The following is a 27,450-nucleotide window of genomic DNA, read 5'->3' on the forward strand; positions in this document are numbered from 1 at the left end:
AGCAACCCACGGACGTCTCACAGAAGTCCCCCCGCCCGGAGTAACCGGGGGGCGTCTCACGGAACTCCCCCCGCCCGGAGTAACCGGGAACGTCTCACTGAACTCCCCCCGCCCGGAGTAACCGACCAACGTCTCACAGAACTCCCTCCGCCCGGAGTAACGGGGCGTCTCACGGAACTCCCCCCGCCCGGAGTAACCGACGAACGTCTCACAGAACTCCCCCCGCCCGGAGTAACCGGGAACGTCTCACAGAACTCCCTCCACGCGGAGCAACCCACGGACGTCTCACAGAACTCCCCCCGCCCGGAGTAACCGGAAACGTCTCACAGAACTCCCCCCGCCCGGAGTAACCGGGAACGTCTCACGGAACTCCCCCCGCCCGGAGTAACCGACCAACGTCTCACGGAACTCCCCCCGCCCGGAGTAACCGGGAACGTCTCACGGAACTCCCCCCGCCCGGAGTAACCGGAAACGTCTCACAGAACTCCCCCCGCCCGGAGTAACCGACCAAGGTCTCACAGAACTCCCCCCGCCCGGAGTAACCGGGAACTTCTCACGGAACTCCCCCCGCCCGGAGTAACCGGAAACGTCTCACAGAACTCCCCCCGCCCGGAGTAACCGACCAACGTCTCACAGAACTCCCTCCGCCTGGAGTAACGGGGCGTCTCACAGAACTCCCCCCGCCCGGAGTAACCGGGAACGTCTCACAGAACTCCCCCCGCCCGGAGTAACCGGAAACGTCTCACAGAACTCCCCCCGCCCGGAGTAACCGACCAACGTCTCACAGAACTCCCTCCGCCCGGAGTAACGGGGCGTCTCACGGAACTCCCCCCGCCCGGAGTAACCGAGGAACGTCTCACAGAACTCCCCCCGCCCGGAGTAACCGGGAACGTCTCACAGAACTCCCTCCACGCGGAGCAACCCACGGACGTCTCACAGAACTCCCCCCGCCCGGAGTAACCGGAAACGTCTCACAGAACTCCCCCCGCCCGGAGTAACCGGGGAGCGTCTCACAGAACTCCCCCCGCCCGGAGTAACCGGGGAGCGTCTCACAGAACTCCCCCCGCCCGGAGTAACCGACGAACGTCTCACAGAACTCCCCCCGCCCGGAGTAACCGGGAACGTCTCACAGAACTCCCTCCACGCGGAGCAACCCACGGACGTCTCACAGAACTCCCCCCGCCCGGAGTAACCGGGAACGTCTCACAGAACTCCCTCCACGCGGAGCAACCCACGGACGTCTCACAGAACTCCCCCCGCCCGGAGTAACCGGAAACGTCTCACAGAACTCCCCCCGCCCGGAGTAACCGGGGAGCGTCTCACAGAACTCCCCCCGCCCGGAGTAACCGGGGGGCGTCTCACAGAACTCCCCCCGCCCGGAGTAACCGGGAACGTCTCACAGAACTCCCCCCGCCCGGAGTAACGGGGCTGGGGGGCATCTCACAGAAGTCCCTCCACCAAGAACACGTGGACTGCACGGGGTCTGTGGCTGCCACATCGAACCCATGTGGAGTTTCTGGGTCCTTGTTCTCCGGTTACATACGATGTTGGGAGCTGGGAAGAGGGGACGTGGGGGGGGGTACATAGGAACTCTCTGTACTATTAATATTTATGCAACTTTTTGGCCGGGCGCGGTGGCTCACACCTGTAATCCCAGGACTTTGGGAGGCCGAGGCAGGTGGATCACCTGAAGTCAGGAGTTCGAGACCAGCCTGGCCAACATACTGAAACCTGGTCTCTACAAAAACACAAAAATTAGCCAGGCATGATGGCGCGCAGCTGTAATCCCAGCTACTAGGGAGGCTGGGGCAGGAGAATCGCTTGAACCCAGAAGGCGGAGGTTGCAGTGAGCCAAGATCATGCCATTGCACTCCAGCCTGGGCGACAGAGCGAGACTCCATCTCAAAATATAGTATGTTTTAGTTCTGCAATTTTTATGTGAGTCTAAAATTATTTCAAAATACAACATTTTTTAGTTGGGTAGACTTTGTCAAAACGACTCTACCATCCTGGGGGGAAGCAGTTTTTCGTGCAGATTCTGCCAGAAGCCTGACCTCCATGTGGACTCGGTGCGACACATTCTCAGAGTCCATTAAAAACATTCAGGCGTGCGTTAGAGACACACATTCCCAGCCCCACCAGAACCACGAGATCAGAAACTACGAAGAGTGGGTCTCATTTTTCTCACTTCTCATTCCTGCCAACATGTGGCAGGTGCCGTTCAGACGCTGGGGGAAGGAAACGAACAGCTCAGCAATGGCGACAGGATGGGCGCTGCCAGGAACAGCACAGCAGACGCTCCGTGGGGGCAGCAGCTCCCATTGTGCAGTCCCAGAGCGGGCAGGGGCACCAGGCAGGGCAGGGACCCCAGGGGCCGAGGAGGGTGTCCAAGTGCTGAGGATTGAACTGTGTGCCTCAGATGAACGGGTTGAAGCCCTAACTCCCAATATGACTGTATTTGGAGACAGGGCTTTTAAGGAGGTAGCTAAGGTTACGTGAGTCCCAAGGGTGGGGCCCTGGACTGTTGTCCGTATAAGAAGAGGAAGAGACACCAGGAGTGAGCACACGGAGGAGAGGCCACGTAATCATGCAGGGGAGAGGCCATGTGAGCACAAGGGGGAGAGGCCACGTGAGGACACGGGGAGAGGCCACATGAGGGATGTAGGGGAGAGGCCACGTGAGGACACGGGGCAGAGGCCACATGAGGATGCAGGGGAGAGGCCACGTGAGAACACGGGGGGGGGGAGAGGCCACATGAGGACGTGGGGGAGAGGCCATGTGAGGACACAGGGGAGAGGCCATGTGAGCACACGGGGTGGGAGAGGCCACATGAGGATACGAGAGAGGCCACATGACCACAGAGGGGAGAGGCCACGTGAGCACACAGGGAGAGGCTACATGAGCACGCAGGGAGAGGGCGCCATCTGCAAGCCACAGAGAGGCCTGAGGAGGAACCCACCCTGCCGGCAGCCTGAGCTCGGATGTCCAGACTCCAGAACTTTGAGAATATAAATGTCTGTTGTTTAAGCCGCCCTGTCTGTAGTGTTCCTTTATGGGGGCCTGAGCTGGGAGGGCGGGGAAGCAGGGATCCCCCAGGAGACGTGCAAGGCAGCAGGGGTCCGTGTCACACCGCTGTGTGCCTTCCTTTCTTGGTGAGCGCAGCCCACTCCGGGTAGCTGGAGCAGGAGCATGCATCTCAGCCCTGTCCACTTCCTTCGAGCTGCCAGGACCTCTAAGTCCCCTTCATGGCCCTGCTGGGACCCCCTCCCTCAAGTTTACAGAAGGGCCCAAAGCAACCTGGGAAGCTGGGTGCGGGTTCTGCCCATGCCTCCCCTTTGGGCCTCCTTGGAATCAGGAGATGCGGCCCCCTGGGGAAGGGCACGGAAAGTATGAAGAGGGCCTGTCTCAGACGGGTGCGTTCAGGGAGGCACCACCCCGGGCCATTGGTATAGACAACTTTCCACCTTTCAGTTTGCTTGGAATTAGCGGAGTGTTAATTTTACGCAGCTCTGATTTAACGTTGTATGTGGTGAATATCCCATCAGGCATGTCAAGGAGACACATCAAAAGTCAAATCAAACTATGCTGCTTCCCACGTCGCAAATGTGACTCAGACAATGAACATAAACCTTGACTTGGCAGCTGAGTTACCTTATTAAAATAGTTGGCAGTGATTTCTGTAACTGTAACAGCTGAGAAATGATTTAAATAAGCCATCCCTTCTTTGAACTTCACACTTTAATTCCACTAACTTGCTAAAGGAAAATCCTATCTAAGAGGACCCTACCTGATGTATTTGTTATGACTGGGTCTTCTTGTTACCCCTCGATTCGGAGCATGGATTTCTGGCTGAAAGTGTGCCTGCTCCACTTCAGTTACATCCTTGGTGTTTAGTGGCGTCGTTTTCACGTGACTCATTCTACCTGAGAATCAAAAGCAGTAGAAGTCCTGCTCAGCAGGTCCCTACGCCCCCCACTGCTCTAGCACGCGGGACTGAATCTCCAAAGAGGAAAACCAAAATCAGGAGCCCAGGGTGGATTGGAGGCCAAAAGCTTCCACAATGAATACGGAATTTTTACTTCCCAGTTAAGGAGAGGCCTTATGAGGTTTTCCATTTCCCTGCCCCGTGAGACAGCTGGTATTCTTTAAGAAAAGCATTAAGAATCATCATGTATTCCAGGAAAGTGTGGGTCCCTGAAGAAGTTGCACATCCCAGAATCTCCGAACTCTGGTGATGGGAGGACCTAGGAAGGCTCCTCGGGAGGGTCCAGGCCTGTTTTCCAAGCACTCCAAGTGTCGAGTGCCTGGAATCAAAGCCCTCACGCTGTGTCTTCAGGAGCGCTGCTCAGAAACCTGACACCGGGCCAGGAGCTCAGGGCCCTGCTCAGAAACCTGACACTGCGCCGGGAGCTCAGGGCGATGGACTGTGCACACCCTTTCACGTGGGGGACCCTCTCCGCTTCGCAGCCAGGAAGCTGCACCCGGCACTCACAAAGGTGACTTTGTGTCCGTGAACTCGGCTGCAGCCCACAATTTGGGCTTGCTGCCGCCAGTGCAGACAGGAAATAGCTGCTCTGCGGCAGCCCAACCCTGTGGCCACAGAGCGGCCTCTGTTCCTCGGTAATCGTCAACATCTGGCGGGCACCTCCATGCCCCTCCACCCCCACCCCTACCCCCACCACACGCTGCTGGCTGGAGGCTCCTGTGCAATGCCAGGTGTGTTGGGAGAGGCCAGGCTAGACCCACAGGCTGGGTTGGAAGTGAGGAAATTGCTTTAAAAGCAGGAAAACAAATTCGCTTCCCCACACTTTAACCACTCGTACCTGTAAAAGGCCATCAGTGGAATATTCATCTTCTCAAAATGTAAAAACTAAGTCTAAATGGAAGAAGGTCTTTTTCTGCCCCCGCTTTTCTGTGTGACGCAGGATGTTATGGAATAGACCCTGAAAGCTGGCGAAGCAGATTTGATGCTGAAAGCGAAGCCCACCAGGAAACCCTGTTCATTGTTAACTCACTTGATGGAATCGTTGATGCCATCATCATACACAACACCAACTTTAGAAGCCAATGATCCTTGTATCAAAGTTTCAGTTTTACTGCAGATCGAAATTACATTTTCAAAATTCAGAAAGTATTTCATTACGTGGTAGGATCACAAGAAATCCATAATGTTGGGGTGTATTACTCCCACAACCTTGGTATTAGAGGCAGACATCCTGGCACCTCTCATGGGGTAGAGAGCACCTTTCTCCTCCTGGACTGAGGTGTGCAGCTGGCTGCCCCCGCTCCTCCCTGTCCCACTAACCTGACCATACCCCCAGCAGGCAGAGCGCCTTTCTCCTGCCCTGGGGTGGGGCTGGCACAGTCCCAAACACCATAATCCAGGATGTTGAAATCCTGAAGGATCAAAATCCCTAAAGTCTAAAATCCCCCAAATCACAATCCTGAAAAATGTAGTTCTTGAAAAAATAATTTTAAAAATTCTTTACCCCATTTACCCTCATATAGTTATTATACTTTGCATGCCTGTATCAAAATATCTCGTGTACTCCATAATTATATACATCTACTATGTGTCCATAAAATTTTTAAAAATTCTTTATCTCAACCATTAGGAAGAAAAATGAAAAAATAAATAATTATTTGAAAGACATGTGCTTACAATTTTAAAAAGAAGACTTATTTGAGAAATGTATAAAAACATGACAGAATGCAAATAGGCCACTTTATGCAATAAAACAGACAATACTAACACACACAGTTTTGCAAGCATAAACATTCAAGTATAGTAATGACAGTCACATGGGTATAACATTTAATGAGCAGATGAACCATATTCATAAAGAAATAGCTCCTGTCATCTGAAATACTGTGTTGGACAACCTAAGTCCTTTGACAAGAGCCATTAAAAACCATGATGGTTGTATATGTGTGGTCTTATTTCTGAGATCTCTATTCTGTTCTGTTGGCCTATGTGTCTATTTTGGTACCAGTACCATGCTGTTTTGGTTACTGTAGCTTTGTAGTATAGTTTGAAGTCAGGGAATGTGATGTCTCCAGCTTTGTTCTTTTTGCTTAGGATTGTCTTGGCTATACAGGCTCTTTTTTAGTTCCACATGAATTTTAAAGTAGTTTTTTTCTAATTCTGTGAGGAATGTCAATGGTAATTTAATGGGAATAGCACTGAATCTATAAGTTACTTTGGGCAGTGTGGCCATTTTCATGATATTGATTCTTCCTATCCATGAGCATGGAATATTTTCCCATTTGTTTGTGTCCCCTCTTATTTCCTTGAGCAGTGGTTTGTATTTCTCCTTGAAGAGATCCTTCACCTCCCTTGTTAGCTGTATTCCTAGGTATTTTATTCTCTTTGTAGCGATTGTGAATGGAAGTTCATTCATGATTTGGCACTCTGCTTGTCTACTGTTGGTATACAGGAATGCTTGTGATTTTTGCACATTGATTTTGTATCCTGAGACTTTGCTGAAGTTGCTTATCAGCTTAAGGAGCTTTTGGGCTAAGATGATGAAGTTTTCTAAATATAGGATCATGTTGTCTGCAAACAGAGCTTCAACAAACCTGACAAAAACAAGTAATGGGGAAAGGATTCCCTATTTAATAAATGGTGCAGGGAAAACTGTCTAGCCATATGCAGAAAACTGAAACTGGAGCCCTTCTTTATACCTTATACAAAAATTAACTCAAGATGGATTAAAGACTTAAATGTAAAACCCAAAACTACAAAAACCCTACAAGAAAATCTAGGCAATACCATTCAGGACATAGGCATAGGAAAAGATTACATGATAAAAACATCAAAAGCAATTACAACAAAAGCAAAATTTGACAAATGGGACCTAATTAAACTAAAGAGCTTCTGCACAGCAAAAGAAACTATCATCAGAGTGGACAGACAAGCTACAGACTGGGTGAAAATTTCTGCAATCTGTCCATATGACAAAGGTCTAATATCTGGAATCTGCAAGGAACTTAAACAATTTTACAAGAAAAAACAAACAACCCCATCAAATAGTGGGCAAAGGACATGAACAGACACTTCTCAAAGAAGACATTTAGGCAGCAACAAACATATGAAAAAAAGCTCAACATCACTGATCATCAGAGAAATGAAAATCAAAACCACAATGAGATACCATCTCATGCCAGTCAGAATGACGATTTTTTAAAAATCAAGAAACAACAGATGCTGGCAAGGCTGTGGAGAAGTAGGAACGCTTTTACACTGTTGGTGGGAATGTAAATTAGTCCAACCATTGTGGAAGACAGTGTGGCAATTCCTCAAGGATCTACAACCAGAAATGCCATTTGACCCAGCAATCCCACTACTGGTATATACCCAAAGGAATACAAATCATTCTATTATAAAGGTACATGCACATATATGTTCATTGTGGCACCATTCACAATAGCAAAGATGTGTAATCAACCCAGATGGCCATCAATGATAGACTGGATAAAGAAAATGTGGCATATATATACACTGTGGAATACTATGTAGGCATAAAAATGAATGAGATCATGTACTTTGCAGGGACATGGATGGAGCTGGAAGCCATTATCCTCAGCAAACCAAAACAGGAACAGAAAACCAAATACTGCATGCTCTCACTCATAAGTAGGAGCTGAACAATGAGAACACATGGACACGGGGGGAACAACACACACTGGGGCCTGTTGTGGAGGTTGGGGGAGGGAGGGCATCAGGAAAAATAGCTAATGCAGGCAGGGCTTAACACCTAGGTGATGGGTTGATGGGTGCAGCAAACCACCATGGCTCATGTTTGCCTATGTAACACATGTACCCATCCTGAACATGTATCCTGGAACTTTAAAAAAGAAAAACAATGGTTACCACTGCACACACAGTGGCCCCAAAAGCCAAGATCTCAAGAAATTTCATCTTTCATAAATGCAGACATACAAAAAGGACATCTCTTCGTTTACCGCAGAAGTTTCAATGTTTTTACGGACACATACAATGCTTACAAAGTCAGCATTGTTGATAGAGCACCTTTGTGGAGTCAAATTTGCAAAAGATGCATTAATGAATTAGAGCTCTGTAAAAGAAATGATGCAAAGGTGAAACACATAGCATAGTGATTGTAAAACATAATGCTGACAATTCAAAATAGTGAGAAAAAATGAACAAAAATAGAAAAAATTAAAAACAATAAAAAACTAAACAGAAAATCTGATTTATGAAAAAGTATACCGCAGGAGTATATTATGGGCAATTGCACAGAAACAGTCCCTAAGAGCTGGCTGACCTTCACAATCATTAAGTGTATTTTGAAGTTTGCATTGCAATGGATAACTGTTTTTTTTTCTTTTAGGACATGGCTTCCTTGGAGAATGAGCTCACATTCATCTTCTCCGTGGCACTGCTCTTTCTGAAACTCCTCTGTGATTTGACGCACACCAGCATGAGCATTCTCCTTACATTTTCCCGTCTTCCATGCTGTGCTTCTGTGTTGTTTGGGTACGTGGATATGCATTCTGCATGCCCTCTTGTACAGACCACAGGTTTAGTACAAACAATACTGGTGATGGAACAGAACACTGTTGTGCAAGTGTCTTCTTATTCTACTACACACACAGTTATCTGGAAGCAGTCAGTAACTTTGCTGGCTTCTTTGGGCAAATGTGGCCGTGGTTCCCTAAAAGCTCCCGGAGTGTCATCAGCTGGGAAGAACGCCAATGCAGGCAAGAGACTCAGCTCATTTTTAAATGGAAGTTTCTGTCACTGCCCTATCACGTGGCCAATCCACTCATCTGAATTTTCCACCAAATGCATTGGACTGAATGGAAAAAACAAACTTTATTGGTAACAACTTGAAATTCACTTATAGAAGACTTGATGGCACCTGATTCCAAATCCATCATTAAAGTCTGGGGATTCGATTAGATGGTAGGAATTTTAGGCTCGGGGATTTTGATCTTTAGGAATTTCAAATTTCAGAATTACAGCATTGGAGATTCTGTCTTCCAGGACGGTGACAGGCACTGGTTGAAGCCCTAACCCCCTACTTGAGGTATTGTGGAAATGGGCCTCTGTGAGATGATTAGATTTCACGTGAGGGTGGGGCTCTACTGGGATCAGTGTCTTTCTAGTAAGAGACACCAGAGAGCCTGCCCTCTCTCTCCCTCTGTCTCTGCCATATCAGGGTCCAGAGAAAAGGTGGGTGTCTGCAAGCCAGGAAGAGCCACATCAGAAAGCAAGCCCTTGCCGGGCGTGGTGGCTCACGCCTGTAATCCCAGCACTTTGGGAGGCCGAGATGGGCGGATCACAAGGTCAGGAGATCGAGACCATCCTGGCTAACACGGTGAAACCCTGTCTCTACTAAAAAATTCAAAAAAAAAAACTAGCCGGGCGAGGTGGCGGGCACCTGTAGTCCCAGCTACTCGGGAGGCTGAGGCAGGAGAATGGCATGAACCCGGGAGGCAGAGCTTGCAGTGAGCTGATATCGCGCCACTGCACTCCAGCCTGGGCGACAGAGCAAGACTCCGTCTCCAAAATAAATAAATAAATAAATAAAACAGAAAGCAAGCCCTACCAGGTCTTGATCTAAGACTTTCCAGCTTCCAGAATTGTGAGAAAATAAATTTCTGTTGTTTAAGCCACCTAACCTCTGGCATTTTGTTATGGCAGCCTGAGCTGATTAAGATAATAACCCAGATCATAGACCAAAATTAACTAAAAAATGGATTGTAGATTTGTATGTAAAACCCAAAACTATATACTTTTCAGAAGAAAACAGGAGGAAAACTTTTATGAACTGAGTTAGCCAAAGATTTCTTAGATACAACATCAAAACCACATCCACGGGCAGGGAGTGGGGAGCAAGGTGGCTGATACGGTTTGGCAGTGTCCCCACCCAAATCTCATCTTGAATTGTACTCCCATAATTCCCACGTGTTGTGGGAAGGACCCAGTGGGAGATGATTGAATCATGGGGGCAATTTCTCCCATACTGTTCTCATGGTAGTGACTAAGTCTCACGAGATCTGATGGTTTTATACGGGGTTTCTGCTTTTGCTTCTCTCTCATTCTCTCTTTGCCTGCCGCCATCCACGTAAGACGTAACTTGCTCCCCTTGCCTTCTGCCATGATTGTGAGGCCTCCCCAACCATGTGGAATGCAGATGCAGCTTAGATCACAACACTCAAGTCCTTCTGACTACCTGGAAAGCCTTCCCAAGGACAGGTATGAACAAACCCAGACTGCAAAGACTATATGACAAATACCTCTCTCTTCAGTGCCCAGACACAGATGAACGTCCATAAGCATCAAGACCATCCAGGAAAACATGACCTTATCAAATGAACTAAATGAGGCACCAGGGACCGATCCTGGAGAAACAGAGATATGTGACCTTTCAGTCAGAGAATTCAAAATAGCTATTCTGAGGAAACTCAAAGAAATTCAAGATAACACAGAAGGAATTCAGGCTGAAAAATGAAGTTGACATATTAAATAATGCATCAGAATCTTTTTTTTTTTTTTTCTTTTTGAGGCGGAGTCTAACTCTGTCACCCAGGCTGGAGGGCAATGGTGCTATCTCGGCTCACTGCAAGCTCTGCCTCCTGGGTTCGCACCATCCTCCTGCCTCAGCCTCCCGAGTAGCTGGGACTACAGGTGCCTGCCACCACGCCCGGCTAATTTTTTGTATTTTCAGTAGAGATGGGTTTTCACCATGTTATCCAGGATGGTCTTGATCTCCTGACCTCATGATCCACCCACCTTGGCCTCCCAAAGTGCTGGGATTACAGGCATGAGCCACCGGCCATCAGAACCTTTTCACAGCAGAATTAATCAAGCAGAAGAATTAGGGAGCTTGAAGACAGGCTATTTGATAATATAGTCAGGGGAGACAAAAGAAAAAAGAATAAACAATAATGAAGCATGCCTACAACATCTAGAAAATCACCTCAAAAGGGCAAATCTAAGAGTTATTGGCCCTAAAAAGAAGGTAGAGAGATAGGGGTAGAAAATTTATCCAAAGGGATAATAACTTCCCAAACCTAGAGAAAGCTATCAATGTCCAAGAATAAGGAAGTTATGGAACACCAAGCAGATTTAACCCAAAGAAGACTACCTCGATGCATTTAATAATCACACTCCCTAAGGTCAAGGATAAAGAAAGGACCCTACAAGCAGCAAGAGAAAAGAAACAAACAACAAACAATGGAGCTGCGGTACGTCTGGCAGACTTTTCAGGAGAAACCTTACAGGTCAGGAGAGAGTGGCATCACGTACGTAACGTGCTGAAGGAAAAACGTTTACCCTAGAATAGTATATCCAGTGAAAATATCCTTCAAACATGAAGGAGAGATAAAAGCTTTCCCAGACAAGGCCGGGCGCGGTGGCTCACGCCTGTAGTCCCAGCACTTTGGGAGGCCAAGGCGGGCGGATCACGAGGTCAGGAGATCGAGACTATCCTGGCTAACACGGTGAAACCTCGTCTCTACTAAAAATGCAAAAAACTAGCCGGGCGTGGTGGCGGCGCCTGTAGTTCCAGCTACTTGGGAGGCTGAGGCAGGAGAATGGCGGGAACCCGGGAGGTGGAGCTTGCAGTGAGCTGAGATCGCGCCACTGCACTCCAGCCTGGGCAACTGAGCAAGACTCCGTCTCAAAAAAAAAAAAAAAAGAAAAAAAAAGACCTTCCCAGACAAACAAAAGCTGAGGGATTTCATCAACACTAGACCTGTCCTACAAGAAATGCTAAAAAGAACACTTTAATCAGACAGAAAGGGACATTATTGAGCAAAAAGAAACCACCTGAAGGTACAAAACTCACAGCTAATATGAGTGCACAGAAAAACACAAAGTATTATAATGCTGTAACTGTGGTGTGTAAATTACTCTTAAGTGAAAAACTGAATGATGACCCAATCAAAAAGAAAAACTACAACAACTTTTCAACACATAGCCAGCACAATAAGATATAAATAAAAACAACAAAAAGTTAAAAAGTAGGGGACAAATTTAAGGTATAGAGATTTTATTAGTTTTCTTTTTGCTTGCATGTTTGTTCATGCAAATAGTATTAAGTTGTTATTAGCTTAAAATAATGGGTAATAAGATAGTATTTGTAAGGCTTGTGGTAACCTCAAATAAAAAATATACAATGAATACACAAAAAATAAAAAGCAAGAAATCAAATCATATCACCAGAGAAAATCACCTTCACTAAAAGGAAGACATGAAGGAAAGGAAGAGGAGAATACCACAATACAACCAGAAAACAAGTAACAAAATGGCAGGAGTAAGTCGTAAGTCCTTACTTATCAATAGTAACATTAAATGTAAGTGGACTAAATTCTCCAATCAAAAGACATAGAGTGGCTGAATGGATTAAAAAATAAGACCCAATGACCCGCTGCCCACAAGAAACACACTTTGCTTCTAAAGAAAGAGGCTGAAAATAAAGCAGTGGAAAAAGATACTCCATGCCAATGGAACCAGAAAAGAGCAGGAGTAGCTATATTTATATTGAGGGTCTATCTCAGATGAAATAGGTTTCAAGAAAAAAATTATAATAAGAGACAAAGAAGGTCACCATATGATGATAAAGAGGTCAACTCAAGAGAATATAACAATCATAAGTATATATGCACCCAATATTGGAGCACCCAGATATATAAAGCAAAATATTATTAAAGCTAAAGAGACAGACCCTCAATATAATATTATCTGGAGACTTCAGCACACTTTTCAACACCTTCAACTGTCAGCAGTGACCAACAGATTTTCCAGACAGAAAATCAACAAGAAACATTGGACTTAATCTGTGCTACAGACCAAATGGACCTAATAGATACTTCAAAGTATTTCATCCGTTGGCTGCGGAATACACATTCTTTTCCTCAGCACATGGATCATCCTCAAGGACAGGTCATTTGTTAGGTCACAAAACAAGTCTTAAAACATTAAAAAAAAAAAAACCTGAAATAATATCAAGCATCTCCTCTGATTACAATGGAATAAAACTAGAAATAAATAAGAGGAATTTTGGAAACTACACAAACAATGGTAATTTAACAATATGCTCCTGAATGACAAGTGGGTCAATGAAGAAATTAAGAAGGAACTTAAAACCTTTCTTGAAACAAATGATAATGGAAACACAACATACCAAAACCTATGGGATATAGCAAAAACAGTATTAAGGAGGAAGTTTTAAAGAGTTATAAGTGTCTACATCAAAAAAGAAGAAAATCTTCAAATAAACAACCTAACAATGCATCTTAAGCAACTAGAAAAGCAAGAGCAAACAAACCCAAAATTAGTAGAAGAAAATAAATAACAAAAATCAGAGCAGAAATAAATGAATTTGACATAAATACAAAAGATCAATGAAACAAAAAGTTGGTTCTTTGAAAAGATGAACAAAATTGATAAACTTTTAGCCACAGTAAGAAAAAAAAAGAGAGAACACCCAAATAAAATCAGGGATGAAAAGGGAGACATTACAACTGATAATGGAGAAATTCAAAGGAATTAGTGGCTAGTATCAGCAACTATATGCCAATAAATTGGAAAATCTAGAGGAAAAATCTAGAAAAATCTAGAAATAAATCTAGGGGAAAAGATCTAGAAAATCTAGGGAAAAAAATCAAAATTCCTAGACACATACAGCCTACCAAGACTGAACCATGAAAAAATCCAAAAACTAAATAGATCAGTAACAAGTAACAGGATCAAAGCCATAATAAAAAGTCTAGCAAAGAAAAGCCTGGGACCCGATGGCTTCACTGCTGACATCTACCAAACATTTAAAGAACTAATACCAATCTCACCGAAATTATTCCAAGAAATAGAGGAGGAGGGAATACTTCCAAACTCACTCTACAAGACCAGTTTTACCCTGATACCAAAACCAGACAAAGTCACACAAAAAAATTAAAACTATAGGCCAATATCACCGAAACCACTGAAATCCTCAACAAAGTACTAGCAAAAATCCTCAACAAAATACTAGCAAACCGAATTCAACAACACATTAAAATGATCATTCATCATGACCAAGTGGGATTTATTCCAGGGATGCAAAGATAGTTCAACATATGCAAATCAATTAATGTGACACATCATGTCAACAGAATGAAGGACAAAAACCATACGATCATTTCAATTGATGCTGGAAAAGCATTTGGTAACACTCAACATCTCTTCATGATTAAAAATCCTAAAAAACTAGGTACAGAAGGAACATACCTCAACATAATAAAAGCCATATACAAAAGACCCACAATTGGCCGGGCGCAGTGGCTCAAGCCTGTAATCCCAGGACTTTGGGTGGCCAAGGCAAGCGGATCACGAGGTCAGGAGATCGAGACTATCCTGGCTAACACAGTGAAACCCCGTCTTTATTAAAAATATAAAAAATTAGCCAGGCATGGTGGTGGGTGCTTGTAGTCCCAGCTACTTGGGAGGCTGAGGCAGGAGAATGGTGAGAACCCGGGAGGCAGAGCTTGCAGTGAGCCGAGATCACACCACTGCACTCCAGCCTGGGTGACAGAGTGAGACTCTGTCTCAAAAAAAAAAAAAAACCAAAAAAAAGAAAAAACCCACAATTAGTATCATATTGAATGGAGAAAAACTGAAAGCCTTTCCTCTGAGATTGGGAACACGACAAGAATGCCTACTGTCACCACTGTTATTCAACATTGTACGGAAAGTCCTAGTTAAAGCAATCAGGCAAGAGAAATAAAGGCATCCAAATTGGAAAGGAAAAAGTCAAATTATCCATGTTTGCAGATGATATAATCTTACATTTTAAAAAAACCTAAAGATTCCACCAAACAACTATTAGACCTGATAAACAAACTCAGTAAAGTTTCAGGATACAAAACCAACATACAAAAATCAGTAGTATTTCTTTTTTTTTTTTTTTTTTTGAGATGGAGTCTCACCCTGTTACCCAGGCTGGAATACAGTGGCACGATCTTGGCTCACTGCAACTTCTGCTTCCCGGATTCAAGCAATTCTCCTGCCTCAACCTCCCAGGTAGCTGGGATTAGAGGCGTGTGCCACCACGCCTGGCAAATTTTTTATATTTTATATTTGGGAGGCCAAGGGGAGGGTGGATCACGAGGTCAGGAGTTCAAGACCAGCCCTGGCCAATATGGTGAAACCCCGTCTCCATTAAAAATACAAAATTAGCTGGGTGTGGTTGTGCGCGCCTGTAGTCCCAGCTGCTCGGCAAGCTGAGGCAGGAGAATTGCTGGAACCCAGGAGGTGGAGGCTGCAATGAGCCGAGATCATGCGACTGCACTCCAGCGTGGGTGACAGAGCGAGACTCCGCCTCAAAAAAAAAAAAAAAAGAAAACTAAAATTCATATGAAACCACGAAGACCCAGAATAGCCCCAGCTATCCTAAGCAAGAGCAACAAAACTGGAGGAATCACATCACCTGACTTAGACTACAGAGCTACAGCAATCAAAACAGCATGGCACTTGCATAAAAACAGACACGTAGATCAGTGGAACAGAACAGAGGACCCACAGATAAATCCATACATCTACAGTGAACTCACTTTTGACAAACATGCCAAGAACTTCCACTGGGAAGGAGATGGCCTCTTCAATAAATGGTGTGGGAAAATTGGATATCCACATGCAAAAGAATGAAACTAGACCCCTATCTTTCACCGTATACAAAAATCAAATCAAAATGGATTAAAGACTTACATTTAAGACTTCAAACTATGAAACTACTGAAAGAAAACATTGGGGAACCTCTCCAGGACGCTGGATCGGGCAACGATTTTTTGAATAAGACCCCACAAGTACAGACAACCAAAGCAAAAATGGGCAGACGGGATCACATCAAGTTAAAAGGCTTCTGTACAGCAAAGGAAACTATCAACAAAGTGAAGAGACAACCCACAGAATAGGAGAAAATATTTGTAAACTACCCATCTGACAAGGGATTAATAACTAGAATATACACGGAGCTCAAACAACTCTAGGAAAAATAGAATAATCCGATTAAATGTGGGCAAAAGATCTGAACAGACACTTCTCAAGACACACAGCAAACAGGCATATGAAAAGGTGCTCAACATCACTGAGCATCGGAGAAATGCAAATAAAACATACAATGAGATATTTTCTCACTCCAGTTAAAATGGCTTTTATCCAAAACCAGTCAATAACAAATGCTGGTGAAGATGTGGAGAAAAGGGAACCCCTGTACAATGCTGGTGGGAATGTAAATTAATACAACCACTATGGAGAACAGTTTGGAGGTTCCTCAAAAAACTAAACATAGAGCTACTATATGATCCAGCAATCCCTCTCCTGGCTATATGCCCAAAAGAAAGGAAATCAGTATGTCAAAGAGATGCCTGCACTCACGTATTCATTGCAGCACTATTCACAATAGCCAAGATTTGGAAACAACCTAAATGTCCATCAACAGATGAACGGATAAAGAAATGTGGTACATACACACAGTGAAGTGTATGAATGAGATCCTGGCATTTGCAACAACATAGACGGCCCTGCGGTGGGGGCGGGGGTCATTATGTTAAGTGAAATAAGCCAGGCACAGAAAGACAAACTTCACATGTTCTCGCTTATTTGTGGGAGCTAAATATTCAAACAATTGACCTCATGGAGATAGAGAATAAAAGGATGGTTACCAGAGGCTGGGAAGAGTAGTGGGTGGTGGGAGCGAAGTAGGGAGGGTTAATAGGTAATACATATATATATACATATATAGTTACAAAGAATGAATAAGACCTAGAATTTGCTGGCACAACAGGATGACTACATTCAAAATCAGTTTAACTATACACTTAAAAATAACTAAAAGAATATAATTGTATTGTCTGTAACACAGAGGATAAATGCTTGAGGCGAAATGATACATACCGCATTTACCCTGATGGGATTATCATGCACTGCCTGCCTATGTAAAAATATCTCACATAACCCATAAATGTATGTACTTACTATGTTCCCACAATAATTTTAAAACAATTTTAAATCTAAAAAAGCATATCCATAAATTGAATTTCATCTAAAATTACAACTTTTTTTTTTTTGGAGACGGAGTGTTGCTCTGTCTCCCAGGCTGGAGCGCAGTGGTGCAATCTCGGCTCACCACAAGCCCCGCCTCCCAGGTTCACACCATTCTCCTGCCTCAGCCTCCCGAGTAGCTGGGACTACAGGCGTGCCTGCCACCACGCCCGGCTAATTTTTTTGTATTTTTAGTAGAGATGGGGTTTCACCATGTTGGCCAGGATGGTCTCCACCTCCTGACCTCATGATCTGCCCACCTCGACCTCCCAAAGTGCTGGGATTACAGGCGTGAGCCACCGCGCCTGACCCAAAAATTACAACTTCTACTCTTTGAAAGACATTGTTAAAAGAATGAAAAGACAAGTCACTGACTCAGAAAACATATTTACAAAGTCTGACAAAGGACTTGTGTCCAGAATACATAAACAACTTTTAAAATTCAACAATAAGAATGCAAACAATTCCACACAAAAATGGGCAAAAGATGCGAACAGACACTTTACCAAAGAAGATACGTGGATGGCAAATATGGTAAATACATCTACGAAAAGATGTTTCACGTTATTACCCATTTGGGAAATGCAAATTAAAACCACCACGAGGTACCACTACATACCTACTCGATTAGCTAAAATTGAAAAGATCATATCAAGAGTTGGCAAGGACATGGAGGAACTGAACTCTCATACATGGCTTGAGAATGTAAAATGGTGCAACCAATTTGGGAAACACGTTGGCAGTTGCTTTAAAAGTGAAACATAGGCCAGGCGCGGTGGCTCAAGCCTGTAATCCCAGCACTTTGGGAGGCTGAGATGGGCGGATCACGAGGTCAGGAGATCGAGACCATCCTGGCTAACATGGTGAAACCCCGTCTCTACCAAAAATACAAAAAAAATAGCCGGGCGAGGTGGCGGGCGCCTGTAGTCCCAGCTACTTGGGAGGCTGAGGCAGGAGAATGGCGTGAACCCGGGAGGCGGAGCTTGCAATGAGCCGAGATCGTGCCACTGCACTCCAGCCTGGGCGACTGAGCAAGACTCCGTCTCAAAAAAAAAAAGAAGAAGAAGAAAAAAAAAAAAGTGAAACATATCCCTACCATACGAACCAGCTCTTCCACTTCTAAGTATTTTCCCAAGAGAAAAGGCCGGACATATGTTCACTGTCATGCACACACAAAGGCTTGTACACAAATGTGCAATGCAGCTTTACTTATCATATCAAGGAACTGGAACAACTCGTGTCCCTCTACAGCTAAGTGGGTAAACAAATTGTACATCCACACCACAGAACACAGTTGATCCCTCAACAAGGCGGGGGTTAGGGGTGCTGATCCCCTGCACAGCTGAAAATCCATATATCAGTTTTATTTTTTATTTTTTTTTATTGTTATACTTTAAGTTCTAGGGCACATGTGCATAACGTGCAGGTTTGTTACATATGTATACTTGTGCCATGTTGGTGTGCTGCACCCATCAACTCCTCATTTACATCAGGTATAACTCCCAGTGCAATCCCTCCCCGCTCCCCCCTCCCCATAATAGGCCCTGGTGTGTGATGTTCCGCTTCCCCATGTATCAGTTTTAACTGCACAAAAACTTAACCACTAATACCTTCCTGTTGATGGGAAGCCTTACTGGTAACACAAGCGGTTGGTTAACACATATTTTGTACGTTATATGTACTATAGGCTGTATTTTTACCATAAAGTAAGCTAGAGGAAAGAAAAGGTTATTAAGAAAATCACAAGGAAGAGAAAATACATTTATAGTGCTGTATTTATGGATACCCTAAGTTCACGTTGTCTGTTAACGAGAAGAATCACCCGTCTGAAATGGTGGCGACCGCAGCTGCAGCCCTCAGTCTACGGCGCATAGCAAGCAACTCAGCTTTTCCTTGTAGTGTCACGAATTTTCTCTGCTTTTTGGGACACCTCCAGCATCACCCGTGGCACTGTGCATGGTCCTAGGGTGTCATGCAGGCTTTAGAGGATCGCCTTAAACATGATTAAAACTGTGTGAGGACTGTGAGAGGTCACTGTTTTTTTCTGTTGTTGGTTTTTTTTTTTTTTTTTTGAGATGGAGTCTTGCTCTGTCGCCCAGGCTAGAGTGCAGTGGCACGATCTAAGCTCACTGCAACCTCTGCCTACCGGGTTCCAGCGATTCTCCTGCCTCAGCCTCTTGAGTGGCTGGGATTACAGGCACCTGTCACTGTGCCTGGCTAATTTTTGTACTTTTAGTAGAGACTGGGTTTCACCATCTTGGCCAGGCTGTGAACTCCTGACCTCGTGATCCACCCGCCTTGGCCTCCCAAAGTGCTGGGATTCCGGGCGTGAGCCACCGCGCCTGGCCGAGAGATCACTTTTCACTGTGATTTGTGATTTACTGGAGGGAGGAGCATGTGGAGATGATCAGCCTCACCCGCGTTTTCAGCACTCGCAGCACCTGAGCTCACGGCTGTGCTGGCAGGAGGGGTTTGTAAAATATCGCAGCCGTGCAGTACGCACTGCGGTGAGTTTTGTGCAGCTGTGATTAATTTCTGCATCCCTACATTTGTCCAATTTCTCTAAATTGTGAAAGACCCCACATATGGTCTATAAGTGTTTGTGTGCACGTAAGTTTTGATAAATTTTAACTTTTCATAATAGATTTGTGTATAATTATTTTTGGTGTTACATGATTTTAAAACAGTAGCATCTCTATATATTTTATGTATTCATGACGCATCTTTTTGTTGCTGTTTTCAGTATTCCTAGGCCATGCCGTTTGTCTGAAAGCTTTTTCAAATTGTTACACCTCTCCAAAAACTTCTCCAATATAATTGCTGAGAAAAACCCACGTGTACGTGGCCTGTGTGGTTCCAACACGCTGTTCGAGGGCCACCACTGCTGCTGTGAGGAAGCCACGTGTCTGGACCGCACAGTAATCATGCTGAGTGAAGGCGGCCAGACCAGTGAAGCACACAGCACATGACTACATTTACCTGAAACTCCAGCAAACGTAAAACTGCTGAGCAGGCAGGAAGGGGGTGGTGGTTGTGTGGTGTGGGGAGGGCTCCGGGGTGGACAGGAGGACACGTGGGGTGTTGGATAAATATGTTCACTGCGTTGACTGTGGTGGCTCATCGGGGTACAGATGTATGTCAAAACCGATCAAACTGCACATTTGAAATAGGGGCCATTTGCTGTAGCCAGTTATACATCAACAAAGCTATACATCAGCAAGACAATGAACAAATCACTGTAAATCCCATAAAGCCTCTAGCTCTAAGTACTGCTTTGCAGGAGCTCCAGGGACAGAGGAACTTGTTGAATGAGACCAGGGAGACGCAACCCGCAGAGAAGCCTGACTGCTAAAAGCACCGACGGCAAATCACTCAACATCGAACACAACATAGTCAAGGAAAAGGATGACGGAGGAATCTGGATATTTAAAGACATTTATCAACAACTGCCATGTACGGACCTTCCTTGGATCTCAAGTCAAACCAGCAAACTGTAAAGAAAAAGGAAGAAGAAGATGAGAAAGGGGACAAGGAGGAGAAAACAGAACTTCATGAAACAGAAAGTCCCGGGATGGGACACTTTGGCATCCTTCAAGTCAACACAGGGTGTAGGACTCCATTTACATAAAAATCCGGAAAATGTAACTGGTCTATGGTCACAGAAAGCAGAGGGGCAGGCGGGGTGGGGGACGGGAGCCCCTCGAGGTGCTGGTGTGTGATCTGCACAGAAACATCTGAGAGGAACAAGGGGTGGGTTTGCAGTAACATCGTTTTTTCTTTGTAATTTTTTATAACGTTTGACTTTATAAAACAGCAAAGCATAAGTTTGACAAATGAAATAAAATTTTTCGTTTTCTTTTTTTGAGACAGGGTCTGTTGCCCAGGCTGGAGGGTAGAGGCTCATGGCGGCCTTGACCTCCTGGGCTCAAGCGATCCTCCCACCTCAGCCTCCCATGTAACTGGGGCTAAAGGTGTGAACCACGGCACCCAGATAATTTTTCGTAGAGACAGGGTCTCACTATATTGCCCAGACTGGTCTTAAATCCCTGGGCTCTAGTGATCCTCCTGCCTCAGCCTCTCCAAGTGCTGAGATTATAGGCGTGAGCCACTGCGCCCAGCCTTTCGCTTTTTTTAATTTCCCACACTACACTGTCACAATGGTCTATCTTAAAATCGTTTTAAGTGAATACATATGTAACTGATAAAGGAACATTTGTTTCCTTTAATTAAAAAACATGAAAATAAAAAAAAATCTGGCATCAAACCTAACACTCAGGACAAAGCCTGACCCCCACGGGGCAGCTCACTGCCGCGGCCTCCGGGAAACCAGCTCTCGGGGAACAGCGCTCTGACCGTGGTCGGAGCTGGGCCGAAACTCAACACGTGTCCAGATTCCTGCAGTTCAGAAACAGCCTGGCAACGCCGAACCGCATTCCGGTTTGCATGAGGTGCACGTTACTTAAAAAAGCAGCCACAGCCGGGCGCGGTGGCTCAAGCCTGTAATCCCAGCACTTTGGGAGGCCGAGACGGGCGGATCACGAGGTCATCCTGGCTAACACGGTGAAACCCCATCTCTACTAAAAAACACAAAAAACTAGCCGGGTGAGGTGGTGGGCGCCTGTAGTCCCAGCTACTCGGGAGGCTGAGGCAGGAGAATGGCGGGAACCCGGGAGGTGGAGCTTGCAGTGAGCCGAGATCCAGCCACTGCACTCCAGCCCGGGCGGCAGAGCGAGACTCCGTCTCAAAAAAAAAAAAAAAAAAAAAAAAAAAAAAGGCAGCCACAGTCTGCCTGAGGTCCTGTTTTAAGTATTTTCACAAGTTCACTGAAAAGCACATCAAGTCATTCACAGTGTGACGCCTGGTAACCAGGACACCCGCCCTCGGCCGCTTGTACAGGGAAGGGCTGTCATGACGTGACCACAAGGCGGTCTCTGCCTCCAGCGGCACCAACGGCCCCACAGAGGATGGCAGCGACAAGCCACCCGTGTGGCAACGGCCATGTCCCCTCTCAGATGGCAGCCGCTCATACCCGAGGGGGTGCCGCAGGTGGCCCCAAGTCCAGTCTCACACCAGCACAGTCCACTGCCGAGGACACCCTGTCGTCCACATCGCATGCAGCAGCCTGGCTCTTGGAACGTGCTGGGGGCACACGGGACACGGAGACTCTGAAACACTGGCTGTGTGATTTCTGAGCTCGCCCTCCCACCCTCTGCAGTCCACGGGTCAGTGGACCTGTGCCGTCGGGTTTCCCAGCTCAGAACTCGAACCCGTCTGAACTACTGGCCTGAGACCAGCCTAGCGTGTGTGCCTGCTTGGGCCACCCTCACCTCCCACTCCGTGTGATCGACGGCATGTGAGTGAAGGTGAGGACGGAAGGACCACGGCCCACGACAACACAGACACAAGAGACCACAGCATAATGCAGGAGACGGCGCCCAGAGGCGACCTGCGCACCTGCCCCAGACAAGGCGCTAGGCGAGGTACCTGCGTCAGGAGCTGCTCGGGCGTCAGCTGGTTGATCCAACGTGTGTATCGTTCGGTGGAGTTAGGGGGATCTCTCCTCACTCGGCAACCAACGATCTGTGAAAAACGACGACAAACAGAGCTCAAAAGACGTCAGCTGCGCAGGTGTGTGCACACCTGTGTGTGTGCATCTCAGAGCTCAAAACAGTCAGGTGCGCAGGTGTGTGTGCACCTGTGTGTGTGCATCTCAGAGCTCAAAACAGCCAGGTGCGCAGGTGTGTGTGCGCACCTGTGTGTGTGCATCTCAGAGCTCAAAACAGCCAGGTGCGCAGGTGTGTGTGCACACCTGTGTGTGTGCATCTCAGAGCTCAAAACAGGTGCGCAGGTGTGTGTGCCCTGTGTGTGTGCATCTCAGAGCTCAAAACAGTCAGGTGCGCAGGTGTGTGTGCGCACCTGTGTGTGTGCATCTCAGAGCTCAAAACAGCCAGGTGCGCAGGTGTGTGTGCGCACCTGTGTGTGTGCATCTCAGAGCTCAAAACAGCCAGGTGCGCAGGTGTGTGTGCGCACCTGTGTGTGTGCATCTCAGAGCTCAAAACAGGTGCGCAGGTGTGTGTGCACCTGTGTGCATCTCAGAGCTCAAAACAGCCAGGTGCGCAGGTGTGTGTGTGCACCTGTGTGTGTGCATCTCAGAGCTCAAAACAGCCAGGTGCGCAGGTGTGTGTGCGCACCTGTGTGTGTGCATCTCAGAGCTCAAAACAGGTGCGCAGGTGTGTGTGCGCACCTGTGTGTGTGCATCTCAGAGCCCAAAACAGTCAGGTGCGCAGGTGTGTGTGCACCTGTGTGTGTGCATCTCAGAGCTCAAAACACGTCAGGTGCGCAGGTGTGCGCACCTGTGTGTGTGCATCTCAGAGCTCAAAACAGTCAGGTGCGCAGGTGTGTGTGCACACCTGTGTGTGTGCACCTCAGAGCTCAAAACAGCCAGGTGCGCAGGTGTGTGTGCGCACCTGTGTGTGTGCATCTCAGAGCTCAAAACAGGTGCGCAGGTGTGTGTGCACCTGTGTGCATCTCAGAGCTCAAAACACGTCAGCTGCGCAGGTGTGTGTGCGCACCTGTGTGTGTGCATCTCAGAGCTCAAAACAGTCAGGTGCGCAGGTGTGTGTGCACCTGTGTGTGTGCATCTCAGAGCTCAAAACAGCCAGGTGCGCAGGTGTGTGTGCACCTGTGTGCATCTCAGAGCTCAAAACACGTCAGGTGCGCAGGTGTGTGTGCGCACCTGTGTGTGTGCATCTCAGAGCTCAAAACAGTCAGGTGCGCAGGTGTGTGTGCGCACCTGTGTGTGTGCATCTCAGAGCTCAAAACAGCCAGGTGCGCAGGTGTGTGTGCACCTGTGTGCATCTCAGAGCTCAAAACACGTCAGGTGCACAGGTGTGTGTGCGCACCTGTGTGTGTGCATCTCAGAGCTCAAAACAGCCAGGTGCGCAGGTGTGTGTGCGCACCTGTGTGTGTGCATCTCAGAGCTCAAAACAGTCAGGTGCGCAGGTGTGTGTGCGCACCTGTGTGTGTGCATCTCAGAGCTCAAAATAGCCAGGTGCGCAGGTGTGTGTGCGCACCTGTGTGTGTGCATCTCAGAGCTCAAAACAGGTGCGCAGGTGTGTGTGCACCTGTGTGCATCTCAGAGCTCAAAACACGTCAGGTGCGCAGGTGTGTGTGCACCTGTGTGTGTGCATCTCAGAGCTCAAAATAGCCAGGTGCGCAGGTGTGTGTGCACCTGTGTGCATCTCAGAGCTCAAAACACGTCAGGTGCGCAGGTGTGTGTGCACCTGTGTGTGTGCATCTCAGAGCTCAAAATAGCCAGGTGCGCAGGTGTGTGTGGACCTGTGTGTGTGCATCTCAGAGCTCAAAACACGTCAGGTGCGCAGGTGTGTGTGCGCACCTGTGTGTGTGCATCTCAGAGCTCAAAACAGGTGCGCAGGTGTGTGTGCACACCTGTGTGTGTGCATCTCAGAGCTCAAAACAGCCAGGTGCGCAGGTGTGTGTGCGCACCTGTGTGTGTGCATCTCAGAGCTCAAAACAGGTGCGCAGGTGTGTGTGCACCTGTGTGCATCTCAGAGCTCAAAACACGTCAGCTGCGCAGGTGTGTGTGCGCACCTGTGTGTGTGCATCTCAGAGCTCAAAACAGGTGCGCAGGTGTGTGTGCGCACCTGTGTGTGTGCATCTCAGAGCTCAAAACAGCCAGGTGCGCAGGTGTGTGTGCACCTGTGTGCATCTCAGAGCTCAAAACACGTCAGGTGCGCAGGTGTGTGTGCGCACCTGTGTGTGTGCATCTCAGAGCTCAAAACAGCCAGGTGCGCAGGTGTGTGTGCGCACCTGTGTGTGTGCATCTCAGAGCTCAAAACAGGTGCGCAGGTGTGTGTGCACCTGTGTGCATCTCAGAGCTCAAAACACGTCAGCTGCGCAGGTGTGTGTGCGCACCTGTGTGTGTGCATCTCAGAGCTCAAAACAGTCAGGTGCGCAGGTGTGTGTGCGCACCTGTGTGTGTGCATCTCAGAGCTCAAAACAGCCAGGTGCGCAGGTGTGTGTGCACCTGTGTGCATCTCAGAGCTCAAAACACGTCAGGTGCGCAGGTGTGTGTGCGCACCTGTGTGTGTGCATCTCAGAGCTCAAAACAGCCAGGTGCGCAGGTGTGTGTGCACCTGTGTGCATCTCAGAGCTCAAAACACGTCAGGTGCGCAGGTGTGTGTGCGCACCTGTGTGTGTGCATCTCAGAGCTCAAAACAGCCAGGTGCGCAGGTGTGTGTGCGCACCTGTGTGTGTGCATCTCAGAGCTCAAAACAGTCAGGTGCGCAGGTGTGTGTGCGCACCTGTGTGCATCTCAGAGCTCAAAATAGCCAGGTGCGCAGGTGTGTGCGCGCACCTGTGTGTGTGCATCTCAGAGCTCAAAACAGTCAGGTGTGCAGGTGTGTGTGCACCTGTGTGTGTGCATCTCAGAGCTCAAAACAGGTGCGCAGGTGTGTGTGCACCTGTGTGCATCTCAGAGCTCAAAACACGTCAGGTGCGCAGGTGTGTGTGCACCTGTGTGTGTGCATCTCAGAGCTCAAAATAGCCAGGTGCGCAGGTGTGTGTGCACCTGTGTGCATCTCAGAGCTCAAAACACGTCAGGTGCGCAGGTGTGTGTGCACCTGTGTGTGTGCATCTCAGAGCTCAAAATAGCCAGGTGCGCAGGTGTGTGTGCACCTGTGTGTGTGCATCTCAGAGCTCAAAACAGTCAGGTGCGCAGGTGTGTGTGTGCACCTGTGTGTGTGCATCTCAGAGCTCAAAACAGGTGCGCAGGTGTGTGTGCACCTGTGTGTGTGCATCTCAGAGCTCAAAACAGCCAGGTGCGCAGGTGTGTGTGCACCTGTGTGCATCTCAGAGCTCAAAACACGTCAGGTGCGCAGGTGTGTGTGCACCTGTGTGTGTGCATCTCAGAGCTCAAAACAGCCAGGTGCGCAGGTGTGTGTGCGCACCTGTGTGTGTGCATCTCAGAGCTCAAAACAGTCAGGTGCGCAGGTGTGTGTGCGCACCTGTGTGTGTGCATCTCAGAGCTCAAAACAGCCAGTTGCGCAGGTGTGTGTGCACCTGTGTGCATCTCAGAGCTCAAAACACGTCAGGTGCGCAGGTGTGTGCGCACCTGTGTGTGTGCATCTCAGAGCTCAAAACAGCCAGGTGCGCAGGTGTGTGCGCACCTGTGTGTGTGCATCTCAGAGCTCAAAACAGTCAGGTGCGCAGGTGTGTGTGCGCACCTGTGTGTGTGCATCTCAGAGCTCAAAACAGCCAGGTGCGCAGGTGTGTGTGCGCACCTGTGTGTGTGCATCTCAGAGCTCAAAACAGTCAGGTGCGCAGGTGTGTGTGCGCACCTGTGTGTGTGCATCTCAGAGCTCAAAACAGCCAGGTGCGCAGGTGTGTGTGCACCTGTGTGCATCTCAGAGCTCAAAACACGTCAGGTGCGCAGGTGTGTGTGCACCTGTGTGTGTGCATCTCAGAGCTCAAAACAGCCAGGTGCGCAGGTGTGTGTGCACCTGTGTGCATCTCAGAGCTCAAAACACGTCAGGTGCGCAGGTGTGTGTGCACCTGTGTGTGTGCATCTCAGAGCCCAAAACAGCCAGGTGCGCAGGTGTGTGTGCGCACCTGTGTGTGTGCATCTCACATGTTTTACGCAGAGATGTCCAGACAGGAAACCAAAATGCCACGAATCTGGGTCAGGCAAACACTGGGAGGCGAGGAAGAGGAGAAAGGTGAGGAGGAGGAGGGCGAGGAGGAGGTGGGAGAGGAGGAGGAGGGAGAGGAGGAGGAGGAGAGAGAGGAGGAGGGAGAGGAGGAAGAGGAGGAGGGAGAAGAGGAGGAGGAGAGGAGGAGGGAGAGGAGGAGGGAGAGGAGGAGGGCGAGGAGGAAGAGGAGGAGGGAGGAGAGGAGGAGGGAGAGGAGGAGGGAGAGGAGGAGGGCGAGGAGGAAGAGGAGGAGGAAGAGGAGGAGGAGGGACAGGAGGAGGGCGAGGAGGAGGGAGAGGAAGAGGGAGGAGAGGAGGAGGAGAGAGGAGGAGGGCGAGGGAGAGGAGGGAGAAGAGGAGGAGGGAGAGGAGGAGGAGGGAAAGGAGGGAGAGGAGGAGGAGGAGGGAGAGGAGGAGGAGGGAGAGGAGGAGGAGGGTGAGGAGGAGGGTGAGGAGGAGGGAGAGGAGGAGGGCGAGGGAGAGGAGGAGGAGGGGGAGAGGAGGAGGAGGGTGAGGAGCATGAAGAGGGTGAGGAGTAGGAGGAGGGCGAGGAGGAGGAGGAGGGAGAGGAGGGTGAGGAGGAGGAGGGAGAGGAGGAGGAGGGAGAGAAGAGGGAGGGAGGAGGAGGAAGAAGAGGAGGAGGAGAAAGGGTGAGGAGTAGGAGGAGGGCGAGGAGGAGGAGGGAGAGGAG

At 47.9% G+C, this 27,450-nt stretch overlaps 1 protein-coding gene across 1 annotated transcript in view; it reads right to left on the reverse strand.

The window, feature by feature from the left end:
• The window catches only part of LOC105469355 (UDP-GlcNAc:betaGal beta-1,3-N-acetylglucosaminyltransferase like 1), a 144,825-nt gene that overhangs the window by 71,848 nt on the left and 45,527 nt on the right, over positions 1-27,450 (reverse strand). The window contains exon 6 of the mRNA XM_071081935.1: positions 22,535-22,630. Coding sequence (XP_070938036.1) covers positions 22,535-22,630 — 96 coding nt within the window. The remainder of the gene's footprint in view (positions 1-22,534; positions 22,631-27,450) is intronic.

Source organism: Macaca nemestrina, chromosome 17, assembly GCF_043159975.1.
Source record: "Macaca nemestrina isolate mMacNem1 chromosome 17, mMacNem.hap1, whole genome shotgun sequence".
Classification (NCBI taxonomy): Eukaryota; Metazoa; Chordata; class Mammalia; order Primates; family Cercopithecidae; genus Macaca; species Macaca nemestrina.